Source organism: Miscanthus floridulus, chromosome 17 (genome assembly GCF_019320115.1).
Source record: "Miscanthus floridulus cultivar M001 chromosome 17, ASM1932011v1, whole genome shotgun sequence".
NCBI classification, from domain to species: domain Eukaryota; kingdom Viridiplantae; phylum Streptophyta; class Magnoliopsida; order Poales; family Poaceae; genus Miscanthus; species Miscanthus floridulus.
The window spans coordinates 62,808,735-62,834,498 of record NC_089596.1 but is presented as its reverse complement, the minus strand read 5'-3'; the positions used below and the strand labels follow the sequence as shown (position 1 = coordinate 62,834,498).

The window sequence follows — 25,764 nt, the reverse complement described above, 5'->3', positions numbered from 1 at the left end:
ATCTAATCAGTATGAAATTTTTACTACAATTTAAGCATACAATAATTAGTCCACCATAGAAATTTCATCATAATTGGACCATGGAAACTACAGCTATGAATTATTTCATTTAATTGCAGAAAAGCATAGATCTACAGCCACAACAAAAACTTTGTACTAAAGCATACCATATTATATGTTCACTGTGTAGATCTACTCATGTGGAGTCCAACAAAGTTAGATTTTCTATTTTATGATTTTTCTATGATTTACTATGATTTTCAAAGATTGAGCTAAAATAAATAAAAAAGAAAAAGACAAAATCGTCTTCAAAACCGCTTATAATAGGGCCATAGAGGTAAGATGAACGATTTTAAAAGTTGAGGAAGATGTTTTGCCTGGTTTTAGAGTTTAGGGAGAAAAAATAAATTTTTATGAAAGCTGAAAAAGATAACGTGGACTTTTTCCGACCTCAGAGATCAAGTCAAACAGCGTGGAACGGACTCGTCCGGAGCTTTTCTCGCAGAACCACACGGTCCATATCCCTAGGCACGTCCAGGTGCTGCTACTACACAAAACTTGACGGAAGATTCGATGATATGACACTAACCAGACACCTGGGCTCGCTTCCGTACCAGGATCGGTTGATTCTGCACGGCCTCATGACGCAAACCAAACAGACTGGTCCACCAAATCGGCATGGACGAAGAGGCCCAGCCCGCTTACCGGCCTGGGACCGTGGCCGCGGGGAAGACCAAGAACTGCCGAGAAAGAAGTGGTGCGCGTGCGCGTGCGCGCTTCCCGGCGCCAGCGCCCCCTGCGTCCCCGCGCCTTCGTCCGTTCCATTCCGCGGTGCGCCAGCAAAGGCACCCGGCCACCCGCCACCCCGGCAAGAGAGGCCTTTAAAGCAACGGAGGAACTCACGGGGGCGAGCACGTAGAAGCAACCGTTTAGGCACGACCGGCGCCGGGAGAGGGGGTGGAGTGGAAGCCTCCCACGCTTCCCTCGCCGAAGCGCCCCCCATCCTCCTCCTACACACGCACGCATCAGCGCCATGGGAACAGAGGTGCTCCGCCCGCACGACTGCCTCGCCCGCGCTAGGCGGCCGCGGCCGCTGCGCCCCGCCGCCGGGAGGAGGACGGAGGCGCGCCTGGGCCGTGGCGCGCGCGGCGGTGACAGGTGGAGCCCCTCGGCGGCGGTGACGGTGCCGAGGCAGGTCGTCGTACGGACCAAGGTGGCGGTGGCGGACGCGTACGCGGGGCCGGCGTTCGGCGCCATGTCGCCGTCGCCGCGGGCGCTGCCGCTGCCACGGTTCTCCTCCAGGACGGTCGCCGACAACGCGACGGTGCCAGGCGTGGACGACGCCGCCACGCGGGAGCTTCGGCGGCTGCTGGGGCTCCATTGATGCGTGAGTGTCTCTTTCCATCGAATTCTTCTCGGTTTGCAGCTCTCTCTCCGTCTGCCGTGCGGCCCGACCGCCGGCTTCGGAATGCCTCCCTTTGCCTGATGTTTTTGTGAAGGACAAAGCGGGGGCCAGAAGCGGGGGCACCGCCGCCGCCGCGTAATGGTCCGAAACCAGTCGTCAGAGACAGAAAGAAAGACAGGAAGCAAAACATGCTAAGCTAAAAATTTTCCACCGCTTCACTCGATAGGTCGAATTTATGCTCGAATGTGAATCTGTAAATACTCCCCTTCCTTGTCTCGCCTTCTAAATTGAGGGGAGGTTACCTTCCTCTAAAAAACTGACAGAAATTAAAGTATGCCAGATTCCCGAAAAGGAAAACTAGGTTTGTTCTAGAAATCCCGTTGGATATTATGGAACTTGTAGGTGGCCAATGTTCTCTGAAGAAATTTGGCCAAGAAGGCAATAATTAACGGCATTGAGATTTGGTTTGATTTGATAGTTCACAGTTTCTACAATTACAAACTGAAAGGACAATCAGAAACCTTACAACAGACCAACACTTACAGACAGATGCAGTAATTTCAACAAACCCAAGCACAAAATCCTCTTCCAAAAAGATAAAGACGAGGCTTGCAGTTACAAATCGTATTTGTGGTAGATTCATGCAGGTTCTTAGATGTGGTTTTTGTACAACACATGCCATTTTGGCTCAAGTGTTTGTAGCCTTTGGCAGATTACTGTAGAGAACAAGTCTATACACAAGTCTTTCACAAACAGGATTGAAAAAAGGGAGTATAGGCCCAGCGGCGAAGCCACAGTGCATGTGTCGGGGTCATGCGACCCCGATAACTTTGTATGAATCAGTGGAACCCCGCGTATTCCGGCCAGCTACGACCCCATCAAATTGAGTTCATGAATCTGTACGACCCCGGCAGCAGTTTAGTCTAGATTCGCCGCTCATGGCTTCTTCAGACTACTCACAAAGATATAGAAGCCTTATGACCTTATTACTTGCCACGTACAAAGCTCATATCTTCTGGACAAGAACTTGAGCACCGAACTGGGGTTGGAGGGTTAACATCAGCATCGGTGCATGAGCATAAGATGGCGAAACAGTAAAGGCAAACCGCTGAAGGGTCATTGCAAGTGCCACCTTGGCCTCGACCATTGCAAGATTCTGGCCAACGCAGATTGTAGGACCAATCCCAAAGGGGAAGTAAGCACCTAGGTGATAGCTCTTGCCATCGGCAAACCTTGATGGATTAAACTCCTCTGCATCGGTGCCCCAGACATCATGGTCATGATGGATGGCAATAATAGGGAAGTCAAGCCGTGTGCCAGCCGGGATGTCTAGTTTACCAAGCTTTATATCCCTAGTGGCAGTCCTATTGATGAATGTAGCTGGAGGATACAGCCTGAGGGTTTCTTTTAACACCATAGTTACCTGATCACGGCAACACAGCAAAAGCTTTACTAATTACATTCAAACAGAAATATTCTACATAAATATAGCATAAAATCATCTCACAAGCACTAAAATATGTATGAAATATTCAAATAGATAGATAGACTCACAATTTTGAGATCACTCAGGTTCTCCGCATTAGGGTGCTCATACTTTCCGCACACTTTAAGAACTTCATCACGGGCCTTCACTTGCCACTCTTGATGCAATGCAAGAAGAAGTGTTGCCCATGTCAACAAGTTCGCTGTTGTTTCCTTCCCAGCAAAGTAAAATGTCTTGCACTCATGAATTATCTCTTCAATTCCCATTTTGTATTCGCTCCCAGCTTTGCTGGCTGATAGCATTAACCCAAGCAAATTTTTTGAATCCTCGCATTTCGTTCCATTGATTTCAATCAATTTGCGCAAGGAGCATTGGATTTCCTGGTTTAACCACTGCCTTTTTCGGTTCTTCTTTGTTGGTACAAACCTATGGTGAAACAGGTCATATAATGATGTATCTATACACTGCCACTAAACAGCGTGGATCCTAAGAATGCAGTGAAAAGAGACAATCTCACCTGAAGCCAGGAATGTAAACAGTCCTCATTGCAAGAAGAGCAAGCATCATCTGTTCCTCTTGCAATTGAAAAATTTGTTTTCCCTCCTCGTAGCTACTTCCAAATGCCACACAGGAAATGACATCCGCACTCAAAGTGTGGAATGCTTTATGGACATCAATCTCAAACTCAGTGCGGCTTCCACCTTCAGCCTCCCATTTATCCAGAACAGATGACGCCGCAGCTGCTATTTCTGGTATCCAAGCCTACAAGGGACAAATATTGAGTTCAGTGGTAAATGATACTTGATTAGCTGCACACCCATCAGATAACCATGCAAATCAGAAAGAAGAAACACTGACCACAGATGAACATTAACTTGCCATGCTAAGTTCCATATAAGGTTCTTGTTCAATACAAGTATATTCATTAAGTAAAAGCTAAATTGATTGAATGTCAAGGGCGTGGTGATCTAGGGTAGCTGGCCCTCGACTACGGAGCTCGTAATCTCGTGCCGTGTCTTCCAGTAGCGAGGTTTTGCCCCTCGGCTGGCTGGGCTTCGTTGGAGAGGAAAGAGAGAGAGATTAGATGGAAATAATCTTCCTTCTTTCACGGTTCAGATTACATGCATATATGGCCAGAGGCCCAACTCACGGGAGGCAAAAAGCTCCTTAATTCTAGGAACTGAAAATAGAAAACCAATCTAAACTTTCCAATCTATCCTTTCCTATCTATCCACTCGTGGTGGATTCAGCCTGGGCCTGAGCCACACGCGCCGCGCGTTCAGCGTCCCTGCGCACGTCGCGGATGCGCCTGCGCCTGTAGGCTTGGCCCCACATGACATCTCTCCCCCCCCTCGAGGTCCAGCTCGTCCTCGAGCTGAAAGTCTGGATACCGCTCACGGAAGTCGTCGAGGTCCTCCCAGGTGGCAGATGTAGCTGGCTCACCGCGCCACTGAACAAGAACTTGATGCACGCCACGAGCCAAGCGAGCCCTGTCGACACGCACTGGTTCAGGAGCTACGGCACCATGGTGGGTGGCCGGCAGGGGTGGGGGCGCGGCTGGGGGCGTCCCAATGAACTTCTTGAGCACGCCCACATGGAACACGTCGTGTAGGCGGGCGCCCGGGGGCAACTCCAAGCGGACAGCCACTTCATTGATGATTTCGAGGACGCGGTAGGGCCCCACGAAGCGCGGCTTGAGCTTTCTGGAAGTAGTCCGAGGCAGCGATGCCGCGGCCCGCTGTCGAAGACGAAGAAGAGCCCAATCACCCACTTGGTAAGACACCGGCCGATGCTGCCGGTCGTAGTGGCGCTTCTGGGACGTCTGGGCCTGCTCCAAGCGATAGCGAACGTCGGATAGAAAAGCCTCCCGGGCTTCCATGTCCTGTGCAACCGCGGCAACCCGCGTTTCACCAGGCTCGTAAGAGCGAATGGTGGGCGGATCACGGCCATACACCACACGGAACGGCGTGTCCCGCAGCGAAGACTGATACGCCGTGTTGTAGACGTACTCGGCCCACGGCAGCACCAAAGCCATTGGCGCGGACGGTCGCCGGTGAAGCAGCGCAGGTACATCACGATGACGCGGTTGGCGGCCTCCGTCTGGTCGTCTGACTGGGGGTGGAATGCTGACGACATGTGCAGCCGAGTGCCCATGAGGCGCATGAGCTCGCGCCAAAACGTCGAGGTGAACACCGGGTCACGGTCGGACACCATGGACTGCGGCATGCCATGGAGGCGGACGATGTCGGTGAAGAAAGCCTGCGCCATGGACTCGGCGGTGTACGGGTGCGCCAACGGGATGAAGTGGCAGTACTTGCTAAAGCGATCGACCACCGAGAGGATGACCGACTTCCCATTCACCTTTGGTAGAGCTTCAATGAAGTCGAGGCCGATGTCTGCCCAGACGACAGTGGGGATGGGCAGCGGCAGAAGGAGGCCCGCTGGATGCAGGTGTTCGGACTTGTACCGCTGGCAAGTAGCACATGCCCGCACGAAGTCCTGAACAAGGTGCCGCATGTTGGGGAAGTGGAAATCGCGGTGGAGTCGGTGGGCCGTGCGCTGGACGCCCTCGTGCCCATCCTCGTGGACGGCGACCATGATTTCCTGCAAAAGAGGCGAGGCCGGTGGAATGTAGAGGCGCCCATCATAGGTGACCATGTCGTCGAGGATCGCCCACGGAGCGGCGCGCGTGCCTGCGCGGATGTCGTCATGGATGGCGACCAGGGCCGGGTCCGTGGCCTGGGCGTGACGGAGGCGGTCGATGAAGTCGAAGCGGGGAGCCGAAATCGCCAGGATGGCGCCCTCGTCGGTGTCGCGTCGAGAGAGAGCGTCGGCCACCGTGTTTGTCACCCCAGACTTGTACTCGACGGAGAAGTCGAAGCCGAGCAACTTGCCCACCCAATGGTGCTGCGGGATCGTGGCGAGGCGCTGGTCGAGGAGGTACTTGAGGCTGTAGTGATCAGTCTTGACGAGGAAGCGACGACCCCACAAGTACGGCCGCCAGTGTCGCACGGCGTGAACGAGCCCGATGAGCTCCCGCTCATACGCGGCGAGGGAACGGTGGCGTGGTGCGACCGGCCGGCTAAAGAAGGCGATCGGATGACCGGCCTGAATGAGCACCGCGTCGAAGCCGTAGGTGGACGCGTCACACTCCACCACGAAGGGGTTGGTGAAGTCCGGCAAGGCCAGCACAGGGGCTGACGTCACCGCCCTTTTGAGCGCGCTGAAAGCAGCCGATGCGTCGTCGTTCCACACGAACCCCTCCTTCTTTAGGAGAGCCGTGAGAGGTGCGGCAATGGCTCCGTAGTTGTGGACGAACTTCCTGTAGTAGCCCGCCAATCCAAGGAAACCGCGCACAGCACGTGCAGAACGAGGCTGAGGCCAGTCATGGATGGCTTGAACCTTGCCCGGATCCATGGCCACACCGGCCGCGGATATGATGTGTTCGAGGTAGGAGACTGAGTCGACGCCGAACGAGCACTTAGAGCGCTTGACGAAGAGGCAGTGCCGGCGAAGAGTGTCGAGGACGACGCGGAGGTGGCGCAGATGGTCCGCCCAGGATGTGCTGTAGATCAAAATGTCGTCAAAGAAGACAAGCACAAACCGGCGGAGGTAGGCGCGCAGGACGTCGTTCATGAGGGCCTGGAACGTGGCAGGGGCGTTGCAGAGCCCAAACGGCATGACCAGGAACTCATAGAGGCCGTCATGCGTGCGAAACGCGGTCTTGGCGACGTCCTCCAGCTTCATGCGAACCTGGTGGTAGCCGGAGCGGAGGTCGAGCTTGGTGAAGAAGAGGGCGCCGTGGAGCTCATCCAGGAGCTCGTCGACCACTGGAATAGGAAATGCATCCTTGACGGTGATGGCGTTCAGCGCGCGGTAGTCGACGCAGAACCGCCACGACCCATCGGCCTTCTTGACGAGGAGGACCGGCGACGAGAAAGCCGAAGAGCTGCGTCGAATGAGCCCTTGGGCCATCATAGCCGCACACTGACGCTCCAGCTCGTCCTTGTGCAGGACTGGATAGCGGTAGGGTCGGACGGCCACCGGCGGCACCCCCGGCACCAGGGTGATGCTGTGGTCGCGGCTGCGCGGGGGCGGCAAGCCCTGGGGCTCGGTGAAGACGTCGCCGTACGCGCCCAAGAGCTCCTCCAGAAGTGTGCTGCTGGCCGAAGTTGTGCTCACAGCCGCTGCCTTGGGCCCGGCCAAACCCTGCCAACAGAAGCTGCGGCCCTGGTGCTGGAAGGAGACGGAGCAGTGGCTGAAGTCCCAGACGATGGGGCCCAGTGCAGCCAGCCACTTGGTGCCCAGCACCACGTCGTAGGCAGCCAGGGGCATGACGAACAGGTCCCCAGGGAACGTGTCGCCCCCAACAGACAGCGGTGCGCTGCGGATGACGCCCAAGCAGTTAGCTCGCCGTTGGCGACCATGGCCGTGAGGCGTGGTCGGCGCTGGAGAGGGAGACCGGATCGGTGCGCGGCCGCTTCGGAGATGAAGTTGTGGGTGCTGCCAGAATCGAGGAGGGCCACGAGGGATGCTGGCCCGAGCGTCACCGTGATCTGCATCGTGTCGGAGAAGGTGACCCCGGCGATAGCCTGGAGGGAGAACACGGGCGCATCCTCGGTCGCTGCGTCCTCCGCGTCGTCCTCCTCTTCAACACCCTCGAGAAGGAAGAGCCTCTTGCACACGCGGTTATGACCGCGGGTGAACTTCTCGTTGCAATTATAACAGAGGCCGAGGCGACGACGCTCCTCCTGCTCCGCTTGGGAGAGCCGTTTGATGGGGCGCCCCTCCACTGTGATCGTCGCTGGCGTGGGAGCCTTGGCTCCAGGCGGTGCTGGCAGGGCCAGACATGGTGGAGGCGCCGGCAGCAGACCCCGGGGCGCGGGCTTGGTCGCCTGCGGAACATACTGCTCGCGGAGCTCAAACTGCCTGGCCAGACTCATGGCAGCCGCCAAGGTTTGCGGGTTCTGGATCCGCACGTCGATGCTGAGTGGCGGTTGAAGGCCGCCCGTAAACAACTGGACCCGTTGCGCCTCGTCGAGGGGACCAGCGCGGGGAAGAAGAGCCTGAAACCGGTCCTGGTACTCCTCGACCGTGCCCGTGCGGCGGCACTCGGCCAACTCGGCCAGAGGGGCAGAACGCAGCGGCGGTCCGTAGCGCAGGTTGAGCAGCTCCGTGAAGCGCCGCCAAGATGGCGTGCCCTCGTCGTGCTGCACTTGCATGTACCACAATTGGGCGGCATCCTCCAGATTGTAGGAGGCCATCCAGGTCTTCTCCTCTTCCATGATACGCTGCTGATGGAAGAACGAGTTGCAGCGATTGATGAAAATCAGCGGATCGGACTTGCCATCGTAGCGCGGAAAATCCATCCGATAGTGCTTCGGTGGCCGGTCTTGATGGTGCTCCCCGGATCCCGACCGAGGCCCGGAAGACGCCGAGCTGCCCGACGTCGCGGTTTCCAGGCGCCTGATGGCCTGGGAATTGGCCTCCACGGTTGACTGGAGGGTCTGGATGGATTTCACCAAGGTGTCCAGGGAGGTCTGTAGGGAGGCGTTGTTGGTGGCGTCGTCTCCCATGGCGGCGTTGGCGGCGGCGGCGGCAGTGGCCGGTGGTGGGCTTTGCGAGGCAGAGGGCGGCTGCGGCGGTGGTGACGAGGAACAAACAGGCGAGGAATGGCCGGATCGTGATACCAGGTTGTCAAGGGCGTGGTGATCTAGGGTAGCTGGCCCTCGACTACGGAGCTCGTAATCTCGTGCCGTGTCTTCCAGTAGCGAGGTTTTGCCCCTCGGCTGGCTGGGCTTCGTTGGAGAGGAAAGAGAGAGAGAGATTAGATGGAAATAATCTTCCTTCCTTCACGGTTCAGATTACATGCATATATGGCCAGAGGCCCAACTCACGGGAGGCAAAAAGCTCTCCTTAATTCTAGGAACTAAAAATAGAAAACCAATCTAAACTTTCCAATCTATCCTTTCCTATCTATCCACTCGTGGTGGATTCAGCCTGGGCCTGAGCCACGCGCGCCACGCGTTCAGCGTCCCTGCGCACGTCGCGGATGCGCCTGCGCCTGTAGGCTTGGCCCCACATGACATTGAAAGTCTAAACCTAGTAGTTCTACTAAGGATTAATGTTTTCAGCAAAATTGATTGAAAGTCTAAACCTAGTAGTTCTATAAATGAGTTAAAAGAACGATGGCACATACTGGTACGAAACAATCACAAAACTAATAATTTAATCTCACATTAGCAAAAGATTTTAGCAAGACATACACCCCCTAGTTGTTGAGATAGAAAAAAAGAATTGCTACCAGGTGTGATTTATCAGAGTCTCACAAATTTTCATGTTCCAAGTCTCAAGAAACACCTCCTCACCTTCACCCTCTCCATGTTAAACGCCGGCGAAATCACGCGGCGGTGGCGCGCCCACGTCTCCCCAGAGAGCCCAGTGAGCCCCTCGCCAATGAGCTGCCTGGCGAGCGGGTTATTGCCGCCGGCGCCCGCCTTATCAAAGGCCCCCGTGGAGTCGGTCATCGCGGCCTTCACGAGCTCCGGATCGGAGATCACCAGCCGCGGCCGGGGCCCGAACCAGTACACGAACGGCCGCCCGTGCCGCGCCGGCCAGACCGCGTACTGCGGCGTGGCGCGGGAGACGACGCCACCGTGGCGGAAGGAGGGGAGCGGCGCGGACCTGGCGGCGGCTAGCAAGTCGCGGTAGTCGGCTGCGTTACCGGAGAGCAGGCTGCGCGGTGGCCACCGGATTCCCTGCCGCCGCAAGCGGCGTTCCAGGCGGAGCGGGACCCAGAGGAAGGAGTGGAGCAAGCGGAGCACGTACTGGGCGGCCGCGAGGAGCGCGGCGAAGAGGAGAGCGGAAGAGAGGGCGGCGGCCATTGCTTGCTAGTGTAGTGCTACTCCTGTTACTCTGCGGACTTCGGTACTTGCAACGGGGAACTGGCTCCAATGGACTGATGGAGCATGGAGGACAAGCATCGCATTGACTTTTTAGGGAACCGAGGCTACTGTTTTCCCGTTAGATTCCTTTCATCTCGTACACACATACGACAAAAAAAAACCTATTTACAAATAGGGAAAATAGGATTATAATTATCTAAAAATAATAGCCAAATCAACCATGACAATCAAGCGGCTTAGATATGTGCCAAACCACATACAGGTCTGGTCGATTTCAAATAATGGCCATGTTTACAAACTTTTTAATGTCTATAATTCAAGAGGCTAAAAGTGAAGCAACACAAGATGTCACGAACAAAGATGCAGCCGGCATGGATCCTAGCAAATGGCGTGAATTTACCCCGCATACACCCGTGTAAGGCTGGATAACGAACGGGCTCGGCTCGGCTCGGCTCGACTCTGGCTCGTTAAGATAACGAGCTAGCTCGGCTCGGCTCGTTATCCTAACGAGCCAGAAAGACAATTCGGCTCGGCTTGTTAAAAGCTCGAGCTGGCTCGTTAAGCTCGCGAGTAAGGTATAAAAAATACATAAAATATAATATTTGCATTATCTAAAGTTTGAGAATAATAATAATATAAAAGAAATGCATCTAGACCAGTTACCAGTCAATTTATAGAGTCTAGACCAGTTACCAGTCAATTATAAAGTGCAATACATGAAGTAATACAAAAACTAGTATAAGTTTTGATACTTTTTTCCCTAGAAGTTTGGCTCGTTTAGCTCGTGAGCGGCTCGCGAGTTGACTCGTTATAGCTAACGAGCTAAAATCTTAGCTCGGCTCGGCTCGGCTCGGCTCGGCTCGTTATCGTAACGAGCCGAGCCGAGCCGAGTCGAGTCAGCCACAAGCCGAGCGAGCTAACGAGCTTTGAGTTTTTCGTCTAGCCTTACACCCGTGTTCGTCCGCCCAGACGTTTGCTTACTGAACATGCGAACTGGCATAGGCAGCGGCCTCTGGCCTCCCCAATTCCTGCACGTAGTCCAAAGTATTTCCCCAGTCCCGACCGTAACGATTGCTTCCATCGCGCTGTCTGCGCGCACCGGTTGGTTGCCTCCACCGTGACATCTGCCCACCGTGGTCGCGACGCGCCGCTTGCTCGCGCCCATACTGCCTCGCTGCCACGACCACCCCCACCATGCCCCGACACCATCCCACGTTACGCCCCCATCCCACCACGCCTGTCGCGGCTATAGCGTTCACCGCGCCACCACCACCCCGACGCCACCAGAAGGAGGTCCACGCCTGTGCTCATGTGCCTAGATGTATGTTGGGCCGTTGTTCTCGACGTTCGCCTGACCCGACCTTGCTAGCTACCGCAGTTCCCCATTAGGTAGGTCGTGGCTGTCGACGACGTCGTGTTTTCAAGTGTTTCAAACGTTTCAAATAGATGTTTCTAGTGTTTCATCCGGATGTTGCAAAAGTAGATTTGGGGTGTTGCAAATATTGCAATGATAGTATACGCATATTGCAAGTGTATGTTTCAAGTGTTTCAGACCTATGTTTCAAGTGTTTCAACTAGATGTTGGAGAAGTAGATCTAGATGTTGCATAACATGCATGTTGCAAGCGTTTGTTTTAAGTATTTCATATGTATGTTGCAAACGTTTTATCTGGATGTTGCATATGTTTTGAAATGGTTACACAGGTGTTTTCAAGTGTTTCAGGTGTTTTTGCAGATGTTTCAGACGTATGTCGCAAGTGTTTTAGTTGTTTTCTGAGATATGTTGCAAGTGTTTTATCTAGATATTGTAAAAGTAGATCTGATGTTGCACATGTTGTAATGTGACCCACCAGCCATAGCCATTTGCTGCAACTGCTAGGGTGCCGTGCATACACGTGGAAAGCGGAGGGGGATGGCGGCAGGGACGTAAGCGGTCCCCGCATGCACAAGGGAAGCAAGGGAGTAGCGCCGCAGGCATTGAGGGGAGCAGCGCAGCAGGGAAGCGTAGGGAGCAGCGGGGAGGAGAGGGCGTGGGAAGCAGGAAAGCACGGGGTAGCGGCGCAGGCGGTCCCTGCCTGTACGTGTAGTAGGCGCTAGCGTGGGCGTGCAACAGGCATGGGCGTCCGGACGCGCACGTCCGTCCGAACGTCCGGGCTCTAGCACTGTCATTCGTATATGTCATTCCAAGTTTCTTGAAGGGTCAAAGCATCTCAAGTGTGACCAAAATTAGAGAGAGAATTACAAAGATTTATGAGATCAAATAGGTATACTATAAAAATGTAATTAATGAAGAATCTAATGATACTTATTTGGTATCGTAAATGCTATTACTTTATTATATAAATTTGGTCAAATCTTAAATGATTTGAATCTCCCAAAAAGTTTAAATGACTTATAATTTGGGATAGAGAGAGTACGCTTCAAAAAATGGTGCGCAACATAGGACCATATAAACTTGAAAGGGTTGATTGATGGAGCAGAACTTGTTTGTGTGCTGGATGGTGGCAAAACAGAAGTTATCAAATGTTCCACCTGGACAAACAGGAATATAAATTCAGTAAGTATAAACGAACATGCTAAACAGGACATTTCTTGTTTTCCGTATAGTTCATGGAGAACACACAATGCCCAGAAGGGATTTAACTTCCTGTTTGCAATTCTGACACAAAGTAATATCAGGCCATATTTTTATATAATTACAAAGAGGAAGGTAAAAAGATGGACATGTCAAGGACTTTACGGGTGTGTTTGGTTCACTTCCTCGCCAAGCCTGGCTAGCAAAACTAAGCCTAGACAATTTTAGCCTGGCTTGAGTAGTACAAGATGCATTTGTTTGGTTGCATTCCTTGCCTAAGCTTGGGTTAGAAAGGATTAAGTCCACTTTTGGCCACTCAACTATCATGTTGGTCTAATTTTGACCCCTGACTACAAAACCGTTTGGTCCAGGCACCTCAAGTTTGAAAACCGTTCACTCTTGGCACCTAGACACGGTTGTGGCTATTTTATGCCGACGTGTACCTAGTTTTGACCCGCCACGCCGACGTTGACCGCCACGTAGGATGTCGGCGTGGTTAAAAAAACGGGTCGACCCACTCGACTCGCTCTCTCCCTCTCAGTTCATCTCCCTCGAACCCTAGACGCCGCCGCCTCCTCCATCGCCGTAGCTGCTACCGCATCCTCTCCTCCAGTGCCTCCGCATCCACAGTCTCCCCTCTGCCTAGGAGTCCTCCGCCGCCGCCTTCGCAGTCGTATGGGCTTGGAGGATTGAAACGAGAGGACGAACACGCTCAGGTACGGTTGAATTCTTCTGCATTTCTGCATGTAGGGATGGAAGTACTCTTAGGTCAGTTACCTCGGATTCATAGTCCTAAGACTCTACTATCTGTTGTAGGAATAGACCCTTTGAAATTTCTTGGTGTTCGATTTCACTTTGGTGGCGAGTTTTTCTATGATGGGAAGAAGCTTCATTATCTAGGTGAAAATAGGGAGATGTCATTCATCGAGCGTGACAAAATTTCTTTGCCTGAAGTAATTGGACATCTTAAAGACCACTACAATGCTTCAGATCCTGTTCTTCTCCATTGGTTGTTCCCTGACAAGGATTTACTAAATGGGCTCAGAGTTTTGGTAGATGATAAGGCTTGTTTGGATATGTCTGAATGTGTTACTAATGGAGGGTTTGCAGATGTATTTGTTGAGCTTATTGAAGTGAAGGCTGATGACATGGAGACTGAGGAGGACCAATGTAGTGACTAGGAGGAAGATGCTAAAATGGAGAGTAAAAGAGCAGACAATAAAAGCACTAGGATGGAAACACCTCATGAAGACAATGTGGTGGTTGACGATTTGGCTATAATGAACATGTCATCACTAGAACAAGTGAAGAAGGACTTAATAGGTGCTACTAAGTATTTGCATTGGGTTAGAGATAAAGAGGCTACTGTACAGAAGTTGGTTATGCAAGAAGAAGTGTCTGTTCATGAAGAGGCTCCTGTATAGAAGGAACACAGTTCAGATATGGATGATTCTAGTGACAAGGATTACTTGCCTGGTGATGATGAGAGCAGTGGAGAGGATAAGGAGGCAATCTAGATTAGAGCTGATCTAAAGGAGTTAAAGAAGAAATTAAAAGTTGGAGGCATGTTGGTGGTTGATGAGGAAAGGCATGAAGTCAATGTGGAATGTGCTAATGAAGAGGATGGTTGTGATTCCCATGCTATGGATACTGATGAAGAGGATGATTCATATGATGAAACATCTGATGGAGAGTTGGTTAGGAAGGAGAAGAAATTCCCCAAGTTTGATGCCAATGCTCCAGTGCCAGTATTCACTGTTGGGATGATTTTTAGTGATAAGTTAACATTCAGGGAGGCTATCATCAAGTATGGGCTGGCAGAAAGGAAGATGATTAAGTTTGTGAAGAATGAGAGCACAAAGTGTAGAGTAGTTTGTTCATGGCCAAAGTGCCCTTGGGTTTTGCATCTGTCAAAGACATCAAGGGCAAGTAGTTGGCATATAGTCACGTGTAAAGATGTGCACACATGCCCACCAAGGAGAGACAACTCTTTAGTGATATCAAGGAGAATAACAGATAAATATGAGAAGTTGATATTGGCTAACCCATAGTGGTCAGTTGAGAGTATGAGAGAAATAATTTAGGAGGAAATATTTGCAGATGTCAGTATTTCAAAGATTAAGCGAGCCAAATCAATTGTGATGCAAAGGATGTATGATGCAACCAAGGGGAGTATGCTCTGGTGTTTGACTACCAGCTTGAACTGCTGAGAAGCAATCCTGGGAGTACAATAGTAGTGAAGCTTGACACTGAAGAACTTGAACCAATGTTCATGAGGTTTTATGTCTTCTTTGATGCATGCAAGAAGGGGTTCCTTGCTGGTTGCAGGAAGGTTATTGGACTAGATGGTTGTTTTTTAAGGGATTAACCAATGGAGAACTGCTTTGTGCACTAGGTAGAGATGCCAACAATCAAATGTACCCAATAGCATGGGTAGTTGTAGAAAGGGAGACCAAGGAGTCATGAGACTTTTTCTTATCTTTGCTGAGCACTGACCTATAGTTTGATGATGGTGATGGCTGGGTATTCATTTCTGATCAATAGAAGGGGCTCATCAATGTTGTAAACAAGTGGGCACCTAAGGTGGAGCATAGGATGTGTGCTAGGCATATCTATGCTAACTGGAGGAGGAAGTTCACTAACAAGAAGTATTAGAAGCTTTTTTGGAGATGTGCAAAGTCTTCATCAATGAATCTATTCAACTACAACATGAACAAGCTAAGGGAAGAGACACCACATGGGGTTGATGCTATTTTGAGAACTGATCCTGAGCATTGGAGTAGAGCATGGTTCAAAATTGGGTCATTCTATGATTCTATGGACAATAACATGTGTGAATGCTTCAACCACTAGATTCTAAAAGCAAGGTTCCTTCCAATCATAAGTATGCTTGAAGGTATTAGGCACCAAGTTATGGTAAGAATCCATAAGAACAGGAACAAGGCAGAAAGGTGGACAAGTCTCATCTGTCCAAACACCTACAAGAAGCTGATGACATATATCACAGCTAGTGGGTTCTACCAGGCTATTAGCAATGGCAACAATTGCTATGAAGTAACCTACTAGGATCACAGATTCACTGTGAATTTGGATGAGAGAACTTGCTCCTGTAGGTTCTGGTAGTTGTTAGGTTTGCCCTGCCCTCATGCTATTTCCTACATCTACTATGCATCCAGTCCTTTAGAAGAATTCATAGCCAAGAGTTATTCCATTGAGGAGTACAACAAGACATGCACACTGCCTGCAACTAGTGGAAGGCAAGGCCTTCTGGCCAGTATCAAACAGAGAAAAGCCATTGCCCCCTAGGTATGTAAGGATGCCTGGAAGACCAAAGAAGGAGAGGAAAAGGCAAGATGGGAAGAATAAGAAGCCACCTTAGGGTAAGCTATCCAAGAAAGGAACAGTTATAAGGTGCAGAGTATGTAAAGGGATTGGACATAACATGACAACTTGTAGCAGGAGGATAGGTTCTGGTAATGCAAGTGTTGGTGCTTCATAGTCTGCTAAAGGAAGTGGTGGTGCTTCTCAGTCTACTAGGGATAGTGGTGCTGCATCACAGTCTACTAGAGGAAGTGCTGGTGCATCACAGTCTGTTAGAGGAAGTGTTGGTGCTTCACAGTCTGGTAGAGGAACAACTTCAAAAAGGAAGTCATGCCCTTCATCTACTACTGCTAGTAGCAAAAGACATTGCACTCAGTTATCTATTGACTGTAATGTAAGTTTAATTGCTTATTTCATGTGGTCATTAATAGTAATATACTTTCTTTGTCTTAGTTATATACTTCCTTTGTCTTGTAGGATGGGCAAAAAGCTATGAAGTCATTAGCAAGAGTGAAGACAACACTAAAGGAAGGGGCTCAGGCTAAGGTCATCCTAGAGGCCACTATACTAGGGATGTCTAGAAAGCACTGTAAAGCAAGCCTCCAAGTTTTAGGTGCATCTACCTCTAAGGTTGTTGTGTCAGCTGCAGGACCATCCAAGCAGATTTATCCAAAGGAAGGAAGACCAACTATAGCTGATCACAAGGGAGCCACTCCTTCTACCTTACTGCTAACAGGCCCAAATCCTTGAGCCCATGTTTGTGTCTGTGTGTTATCTATGCTATCTGGAACTTCATGTATGTGTCAAATTTCATGAGTCTGTGTGTGTGCAACCTAAACTATTATAATGAACTTGATGTTCTATGTATCACCAACTGTTGTGATGGATGTGATGTGTGCAGCTCATTCAGTTTGCTTTGCTGCATCTGAGCTATACACTATATCAAGACACATGTAAGTTATGTTCTACAATGGTCCTGAGCATTTCGCTGAAACATGGTCCTGAGCATTATGCTCCTGCATTACTGATACACTAAACATCATAGTCCTACTAATATGAACTATATCTACATATAATACATCAAGGCTAACACCACAATTCAGTTACATCATAGTCCTACTGGTACACACATTCAGTTACATGATCCAAGGCCTCCAGCAAGCAACCACTAATCCTACACACACAAATAGAGCACCAAACAAGAACTTCCTCTCCTTCTCCAATCTCCTTAGCCTCACCTCTAACTCAACTCGAGATTGAGCTACCAGTTGCAATTTAGCTTGCACAATGGCCACATCTCTCCTGGCTCCAAGAAACATGGCCACACTATCTTCATTGTGCTTGACAGCACCTTCCAGTTGAAGCTGCAGCCTTTGATTCTCCAGTCTTGTATCTTCCAAACTGTGTTCAGCTACTCCAGTTGCTGACTTCCAGTGCTTCACTGCATCTCGCAAATCAAGCAGTAGTTGCTTCAAGAAGGTACTATTTGGTGGATCCACCCATCTAAAGAAGTCACAACCACCATCCTATGCAACACACCATAAACACAATATCAGAGACACATTCAATCACGGATGCACATACAAACTATAAAGTGTTCTGAGAACAACTTACATGAGCTCGTGCACACTTTAGTTAACGCATTCCTGGGTTCAAATCGCTCCAAAATATGAATCTAGCAGCTTTTGCACCGCATTTGCATACCACTACTAGTGTGTACTCCAGTGGGCCTTCACGATAAGGGATTGGTGAAGACGAATTGCCATGGCAACCCCAAGAAGATTGGCTTCCAAAACTCCTGCTGGATCCGCTTGAGGACGCCATTTCAACGACTACGAAGGCGGTGGAGGAGGACTCCTAGGCAAAGGGGAGACTGCGGATGTGGAGGCACTAGAGGACAGGATGCGGTAGCGGCTATGGCAATGGAGGTGCCGCCGGCGGCTTGGGTTCGAGGGAGAGGAACTGAGAGGGAGAGAGCGAGTCGAGTGGGCTGGCCCATTTTTTTAACTGCGTCGACGTCCTACGTGGCGGTCAACGCCGGCATGGCGGGTCAAAACTAGGTACACGTCGGCATGAAACAGCCACAACTGTGTCTAGGTGCCAAGAGTGAACGGTTTTCAAACTTGAGGTGCCTGGACCAGACTGTTTTGTAGTTGAGGTTCAAAATTAGACCAACATGATAGTTGAGGGGTCAAAAGTGGACTTAATCCGGTTAGAAATTACATGTTTGGTTGGCTGCTTTTCTTTGCATACAATCATCACATCTTTCAGCTGGTATGGTTACGCCCTATGGTGCATCTTGTCAAACACTTGGTAGGCATGTTACCGGCCGCGCCCCTGCTATGCTCCTCTTCCGCCCCCTCGTCATGGACGGGGCTGCGGCGCCTCTGCTCAGCCCCAATCGATGGAGTAGCCTGGTAAGATGGTCTCTGGTGGCCGGGGCTACTGGTGCCCGTGCCGGTGTTGGCGAGCCATTGTGCCGGCCTTAGCTCCCAGCTGTAGGAAGAAGGCGATCAGCTGAGGACGTGGGGATGCCGAGGAGCTGCCGAGGAAGCAGATGGGCGGAGCCGGGTGCGGGTGGGGCTAGTGCCGGTGCTGGCGGAGTGCCGCCGCGCTGGTCTCCCCTCTGTGTCCACCTTGCCACGTCCACGTTCGCTCAGCGGGATCCTCCTCCAACTTGATGAGCTCGCCTTTGACTGCGATGGCAACGGATTCATCTCCGCCACCGAGCTCACGCGTGCTCCATGGCGCTCGGTAGATCTCGCGTCTACCACCACGGTAGATCTCGTTGGAGTAGCAAGAGGCGGGGACGGTGGTGGACGAGGAGAGATTGGGAGGAAGATGCGTGCTCGGTTGCCATCCTTCGGCCTCCGGTGAGCTGCTCGCCAAGACACCACCCACCACCGTGCGGACACCGGGGCGTCCAGGACCGGGCGGCGGCGGTGCCAAGAATACGACTATACGACTCGGAGAGAGGGAGAGGAACACCAGGAGGTGAGACAAGCGAGAGCCTAAGCCTAGCCACGGGAAAACGCCCGCATGGCTCGTTTCTGGTTAGCCTGGCTACGGGCGATGAGTAGAAGGCACACTGCTTTTTTTTTTCCCTCTATGCCGGATAGTTGGTCCACAACCTTACTTATATGTTTATGTGGCAACGCCAAATTCTCTACTATGTCCGTGACCGCATCGTAAACGAAGAGATTCGTAGGAAGGAGCGAGGCAAGACCAAAAGCTTTTTTCCACGTTTCGTTTTCTATGTGATATAATACCTAACTCTCCAATTTCCCCCTCGTGGGCTTCCGCAAGCCTGGCTAAGACCCCTTAGCCTACCAAACAGGCCCAGGTTGCATTCCTAGAGCTTGGCCAGCCCCTTAGCCAGGGAACCAAACACACCCTACACCTTCATGGCAAGGCAATATCAGTCACCAAGTGCTTCACAAATTCATAACAAGGACTGTGCACCTTAATGACAAGGACTCACCAAACTCAAATTTGGTTGCTCATACAAACATCACTCCTGTGCCTTCCTTCTGTTGCTTCCCTGAAACACAGAATTGCAGTAGATTTCAAGGTTCTCAATAATAATGCTGCACAAACTTTTTGATATTATTTCAAACAATAGTGAAGGACAATGATCAGGAATTAGTTTCTTTCCAAACAACAGTAAGCAGCTGTCTGGTATGTCACAATTGTTTTTTTAAAGATAGGGGTGTGTGTGGGGGTGGGGTCGCACCTGGAATTGTGTCTACCATAAAAGAAGGCGGTCCAGGCTTGAAAAGGTTTGGCATGTCACAATTGTGTCTTTATAAAAGAAGTCTCTCAGTATTTTGCTTGCCAATTTCACTTGTGACAGGTCAGTTCTTGGGCCACTGAACTCAAAGGTATGTGCCTTTTCGCACATATAGATACACATTAAAGTAGCTGAATTGTGCAAAGAATGGAGGAAGGTCACTAGTAAATAAATGATAATCAAGGTCTGGGTTATGAATGCAGTTTGGTCAGGTTGTTACTAGTGACGTGTGACTGGACCAAGCATCTAATCAACGCATCATCTATCAGGAGAGAAGGAAAGGAAAAGGTAAAACAAGAACTAGTACTGTAATTAGTCAGATAACCATGATTCATCAAAATGTGAGAATAGTTTAGAGCCAGGGTAGATGCGGTTCTTAGGGCATGAAGGTTGGACTTACCGACTTGCCTCTCTGCTCAACTAACTCACCCATTCGAGCCTGCTTTCGAAAGTGCATCCTTTTCCTTGGACGTTTTGATACACATGGGTAGTTACTGATTGAGCTAAAAAATAGCCCAAACTAACCATGGTTGGTTAACTAGTCGGCTAACCACTAGTTGAAGACTTGTCTAGAAATTAGCCACCTATTAGTCATCAGTTTGCGTGCATTAGAACTATTTTAGGCTAATTTTTAGCTAGCTAGCAATTAGCCCTTCAATCCAAACATGCCTTTAGCTTGTTTAGAGCATCTCTAAGAGTACCCAAAATAGTCTCACAATCCAGGAATTTTGGCAAGATTGAAAAAAACTTATCTCCATCCAAACTCTCCTCCCAATCTTTTGGCACTTAGAAAAAACTATCCCCACGCGCGGATCTTTACGGACGTGTATCGTGGTGCCAATACGAGGTGGAAGGTGGTGGGGAAGAAAAAAAGTATGATAGGGTTCCTGATGTAAATGTGTAAGAGAGAAAGAAAGTATAAAAGTAGTTGATATAATTAGAAATAGTTTAGGATTTCTGATGTAAAATTACCTTCCATCTTTTAGTTGTGATATTTTGAAAACTGTTAGAGTTGTATCTTTTCATGTCTCCCAATATATTTTATAAAGTTAAAAAAACCTTTAATTTTTTAGTATTTTTTATGAGATGCTCTTAAGCCTGCTTCCTCAGCACTGCCAGTGGCATCCTAGCCGCCTCGTGCTCCGGCTCCGATGAGACCCAACAAAAGCTAGCGGGAATGGAGACCAACCCCGATGACTCGACCCTAGGCTGTGGGTCCACCATCACCGCCTCCGGCTCAGCATCCGCGGCGACCAGAAAGAACCACTACGTAAAAAACAATTTTTAGCAATGGGTCGGATTTTTTGTAGGGGCGGCTGGTGATGGAGCCGCCCCTACAGTGACGTGCTTGGGTGCCCAGACACCAGCCGCCCCTACAAATGGAACAGCAGGGGCGGCTGGTGATACGAGCCGCCCCTACAAATAGGTCTGATTTGTAGAGGCGGTTCACTCACCAGCCGCCCCCGGCGATTCTATTTGTAGGGGCGGCTGGTGATTGAGCCGCCCCTACAAATGACCCCCGTATAAATAGCTCCGATTTGTAGGGGCGGCTCAATCACCAGCCGCCCCTACAAATGGCCCCGTATAAATAGCTCCGATTTGTAAGGACGGCTCAATCACTAGCCGCCCCTACAAATGACCCACATATAAAACAGCTGCAACACATTCTTCCTCCTCGGGTCACTCACTCCAACCCGTGAAAGAAAGGTGGGGAGGCCTTGGGCACCTCCCAAAAATTGCTCTACTAAGGGGGGAAGGTTTTGGTCTCAAATCCTTTGGTGGAGAGGTTGTAGAAGATAAGAAAATGCTATTCCACACTTTTTTGTAGTTTTAATGGGTGGTTAGTGAGTAATTAAAGTTTTGTTTTCCTCTCTCTTCTATGGTGCTTGAGCTACTTATGAAGCAAATTAGACCCAAGTTTTAAATGTACTCGGGTAAATTAGGGAGGGGAACAAGATCATACCCTTATTTGGTCCATGTTTCTTGATTTTAGTGAACAATTAGTTAGTTTTATGCATGTTTCATGTGCATGTAGATCTAGATCTAGGGTTTGGTTTTTTTATTAATTTTGTTTTTGTAAATTTGGACTAAGGTTTGTATGAAAGATATTGGGTAAAGTATAATTGTTGCTAATTGTTGTCTTTAAAATTGTTTATTGTAATCAATAAATATGTATTTTAATTAATTATGAATAAATGGGCTTAATTTTCCTCTACCATGGTGTGTTTGTATGCTTCATGTAATTATATTAGATTTATATTCATATATACATGAAGTATATACAATTATTCTCAAGTAATTATTAATTTGATTCATTTTTATATAGATCTGAATAAGTAGTCCTTTAATGTTTGTTTTGTTGTTGTTGTAAAAGATGGAGTACAGGAACTCTTGGATGTATGGTTCATTAAGGTTCAAAGCAGGTTTCCGTGAAGAGATGGATAAATTTATTGAAGCCGCAAAGAAGCATGCAACGATATTGAAAGAGAATAAGGATACAATTATTTATCCCTGTAAAGATTGCAAGAACCGTATGGCATGAACAGATGTGACTATCATCAGATCACATTTGATTATGCAAGGATTTGTTGAGGACTACACAATGTGGATTCATCATAGTGAAACAGTTATTGTTAACGACGAGGATGAGGAGGAATACGACGACGAAACCATAGAATCCATGTCCTAATATTCAGCAGAGCTTGATGCACGAATGAATTTCGAGTTTGGCAATGAATAAGGTGGTGATGCTGGTGGTTGGGATGGTAACGACGAAGGTGGTGTCAATAATGATGGTGGAGCACGTGTCGGGGATGAAGATGATTTGAAGGACATGATTCGAGCCCTTGGACCAGAGATTTTACTAAATAGCCCGAAAGGTCTAGAAAATTTGGAAAGGGTGACAAAAGTATCGAAGGAGACTGTGTATGGTGTTGAAAAGGGTTGTCCAACACATTGGACATTGCTATGTTTTGTGCTTGAGCTGCTCATCCTGAAGGCTAAGTACGGCTGGTCAGACTGTAGTTTCAATGATCTATTACATCTCCTGTCATGGGTGCTGCCACAACCAAACTCAGTTCCCGCCAACACATACCAAGCGAAGAAGGTCATAAGTCCATTGATAATGGGGGTTAAAAAAATCCATGCATGCCCCAACCACTGTATACTTTTTCATGGCGAAACGTTCAAGTCACTGGATAAATGTCCCCAGTGTGGGGCCAGCCGGTACAAAAACAATGACCTTTACGGTGGGGACGAAGCCTCCATGGGGAAAAAGAGGAATAAGAAGGGTACAAAAAAGGTGGTACAAGAATCTCAGCCCCTAGAGGACACTCCATTAGGCAACGATGCAAAGCAGAGAAGAATTCCTGCCTTGGTAATGTGGTATCTGCCAGTGACCGATTGCTTGAGACGTATCTTCCTAAACCCTAAAGAAGCCACACTCATGACATGGTGGGATGATGAGCGCAAGGTGGATGATGATAAGATTGCACACCCGGCTGATTGTAGTCAGTGGCAAAGGTTTGACGAGAAGCACAAAGAATTCAGCGATGACCCAAGGAATGTACGGTTTGGCTTGAGCACCGATGGAATGAATCCCTTCAATGAGAGGATGAGCGACCACAGCACATGGCCAGTGATCTTGACCATGTACAACATCCCAACATGGTTATGTCGGAAGAGAAAGTACCTTCTCCTCACTATTCTTATTTTTGGCCCTAAACAACCAGGCATTGATATAGACGTGTTTCTCAAGCTTTTGATGCAAGAAATGGAGAGGCTATGGAGGCATGGGGAGCAGATGTATGATGCGTTCCGAAAGAAGGACTTCATATGTAGAGCAATAATATTTGTTACTACCAATTATTACCCCGTGTTGTTTGCTTTGTCTAGACAGATCAAAGGAAAGACGGAATGCTTGGTTTACTTGGATGGTACTACATGGGTGTACCTGGATGCATCCAAGAAGATAGTTTACCTAAGGAACTGAAGCTTCTTAAAGACAAGTCATAAGTACCACAACAAATTGTTCTTTAGATTTTATGACAATGCCTCGAAGATTGAACCCCCTCTGGAGAGACGTCATAACTGAGAACACGTGTACAGAATGGTGAAAAACATACGCGTCATCTATGGAAAGAAGAATCCGGATGGGACGAACAGAGATAGAAGCACACCTCCTGTCAAAGGAGGCCATCACTAGCAAACTCCACTAAATTGCAAAGCAGTATCCAAATGTTGCTGCCATCAAATGGTCAAAGGATTGCCCAAAAACATATGAAAGAGGCAAGCCCTTCCTACCAAACTGGGACATCCAGTGCCTACCACTTGGAATGAGAAGGTTCCATGATTGGTACTTGCGTGTTCTCCCAACGAGCATAGATCTCATACAAGCATGCTTCCCCACCGGCACATTGGAAGCCCAGCCGGGAAAATTGTCTTTGACTTCAATGACATGCAAACATGCTTTCACCTAGGAGAAATGGAGATGAATCTAATTCGCACGTGGTGCTTGTAAGTCCTTGTCCTCCCAATATGATATGAATGTAATCTTTGAATTTTGTTGTAACTAACCCACGCCGTGATTTGTAGAATGCAAGGGCACATTGTCAAACAAATGCCAAGTGTGAAAGCCAGGTATGTAGACCCTCAAGCTATAGCCCAAACAAATTTTAATTACCTTAAACAGTGGACACTGGATGCCAAAGAGCTAGCTGCTGCAAAGACTCTTCGGGAGAAAGAGCACATCCGTACGGCGAAACTAAGGAAAGAGTCCCTTAAGGTTGCGGCATACATTGCCCTGCCTTTCAAAAATCTCCTACAACACTCTACTATATGGCTACCATACAACTTCGAGTAAGTTCAACTCTATACTTAAAGCTTTGTTCGATATATTTTATTCGATGCAAAAGAGCTTATCTAGTTCTATGATTAAATCCATGCAGCAACCACTGGATTTGTATAGCCATCAATGTCGAGAGGAGCATGGTATGGGTCTTTGATTCATTAGATAGGGACACGGTGACATACAAAGACTTTATATCGATTCTCAAGACGTATACATATCGACAATCCTCATTAGCTTATATGTTTGTATATATACTTGTAACGTTCACTTTTGGATACTAACAAGTTGTATTTGCTAAAATAATTTGAACAGGGCATTAGGTTCTATGTCACTAATCATCATGGAAGGCATGATCCAGCAAGGAAGGAAAAGCTGGCTATAAAAACACTATGTGTGGTAAGTGTAACTTACTTCTTCAGTACTCCGTTACATGGCTATCAAAAGCATTACTTAATATTTTCATATGCAAAACACACAGTGCCCCAAGCAGAAGTCTGGGAGTGTACATTGTGAATATTATATATGTTCTATGATGAGTAACACCGGTGCCTACAGGAGACACCCCTTAAGGGTAAGTTTGAACCTCTTCACCCGTAGTATAAAAACTTCGTACATGGTATGAAATACTAAACCAAAACTTGTTCTCTTGTAGTGGAGAGAAGAGAAAGGAATGAAAAGAGACCCATACAAGGATGACCAACTCTTAGAGCTCATCGGCGACCTTTGCAACTTCATATTGGACCAGATTGTACACGTCAGAGGCGCCTACCATGACCGAGAGTCTGAGTTAGGTACAAATCCTCAGTACCGACACCTTTGTGAGACTGAAAGGCTAGCTCTAGAACATTGATAACAATGTGTATGGAATTTGTATATTTAATGATGGATTGTATATATTCTTGTGAATTGGACTTGTAATTGTAGTTTATAGAATACTCTTGTGCTTGTAGTCGCGGTCGCGGGGCATTCGGCAACGCGAACGCGGTTCGAAACGTTGGTCGCGGGGCGTTCGGCAACGCAAACGTGGTTCGGAACGTTGGTCGTGGGGCGTTCGGCAACACGAACGTGGTTCAGAACGTTGGTCGCGGGACGTTCGGCAATAAGATTTTGAATTGTAAATTTGAATTTTTTTGTGGGAAAACGTACTATAGGGGCGGTTCTAGATTGAGCCGCCCCTATAAATACCTGTTTATAGGGGCGGCTGGTACTACAGCCGCCCCTACAGATCGATTTGTAGGGGCGGCTGGTAATACGAGCCGCCCCTATAAATCGATTTGTAGGGGCGGCTGGTAACACGAGCCGCCCCTACAAATAGATTTGTAGGGGCGGCTGAAAACATCAGCCGCCCTTACAAATCGATTTGTAGGGGTGGCCTAGGAATCGCCCCTATAAATGCATGATTTGTAGAGACCCTTGAGTAGGGGCGGCTGGGCA

At 49.0% G+C, this 25,764-nt stretch overlaps 2 protein-coding genes and 1 pseudogene across 9 annotated transcripts; 1 reads left to right on the top strand and 2 right to left on the bottom strand.

Annotated features, from left to right (window-relative positions):
* The first annotated feature begins 850 nt into the window (after positions 1-850).
* On the top strand, positions 851-21,877 carry LOC136516966 (uncharacterized). 8 transcript variants are annotated; one of them, XM_066510481.1, is made up of 2 exons: positions 851-1,387; positions 21,856-21,877. In XM_066510481.1, the coding sequence occupies exon 1, from the start codon at positions 1,034-1,036 to the stop codon at positions 1,382-1,384; it is 351 nt and encodes a 116-aa protein (XP_066366578.1). In that variant the 5' UTR covers positions 851-1,033; the 3' UTR covers positions 1,385-1,387; positions 21,856-21,877. The 8 variants fall into 8 exon arrangements, with proteins under 8 accessions (XP_066366578.1, XP_066366575.1, XP_066366571.1 ...); XM_066510478.1 differs by lacking the exon at positions 21,856-21,877 and adding an exon at positions 11,655-12,200; XM_066510474.1 differs by lacking the exon at positions 21,856-21,877 and adding an exon at positions 11,649-12,200.
* LOC136516965 (cytochrome P450 734A1) lies at positions 1,992-10,563 on the bottom strand. The gene is made up of 4 exons (XM_066510473.1): positions 9,260-10,563; positions 3,409-3,653; positions 2,960-3,317; positions 1,992-2,828 (listed from the first exon to the last, which is right to left on the bottom strand). Exons 1-4 carry the CDS (start codon positions 9,773-9,775, stop codon positions 2,412-2,414), a joined length of 1,536 nt encoding a protein of 511 aa, XP_066366570.1. The 5' UTR covers positions 9,776-10,563; the 3' UTR covers positions 1,992-2,411.
* On the bottom strand, positions 16,828-17,515 carry LOC136517678 (uncharacterized; annotated as a pseudogene).
* Positions 21,878-25,764: the final 3,887 nt, after the last annotated feature.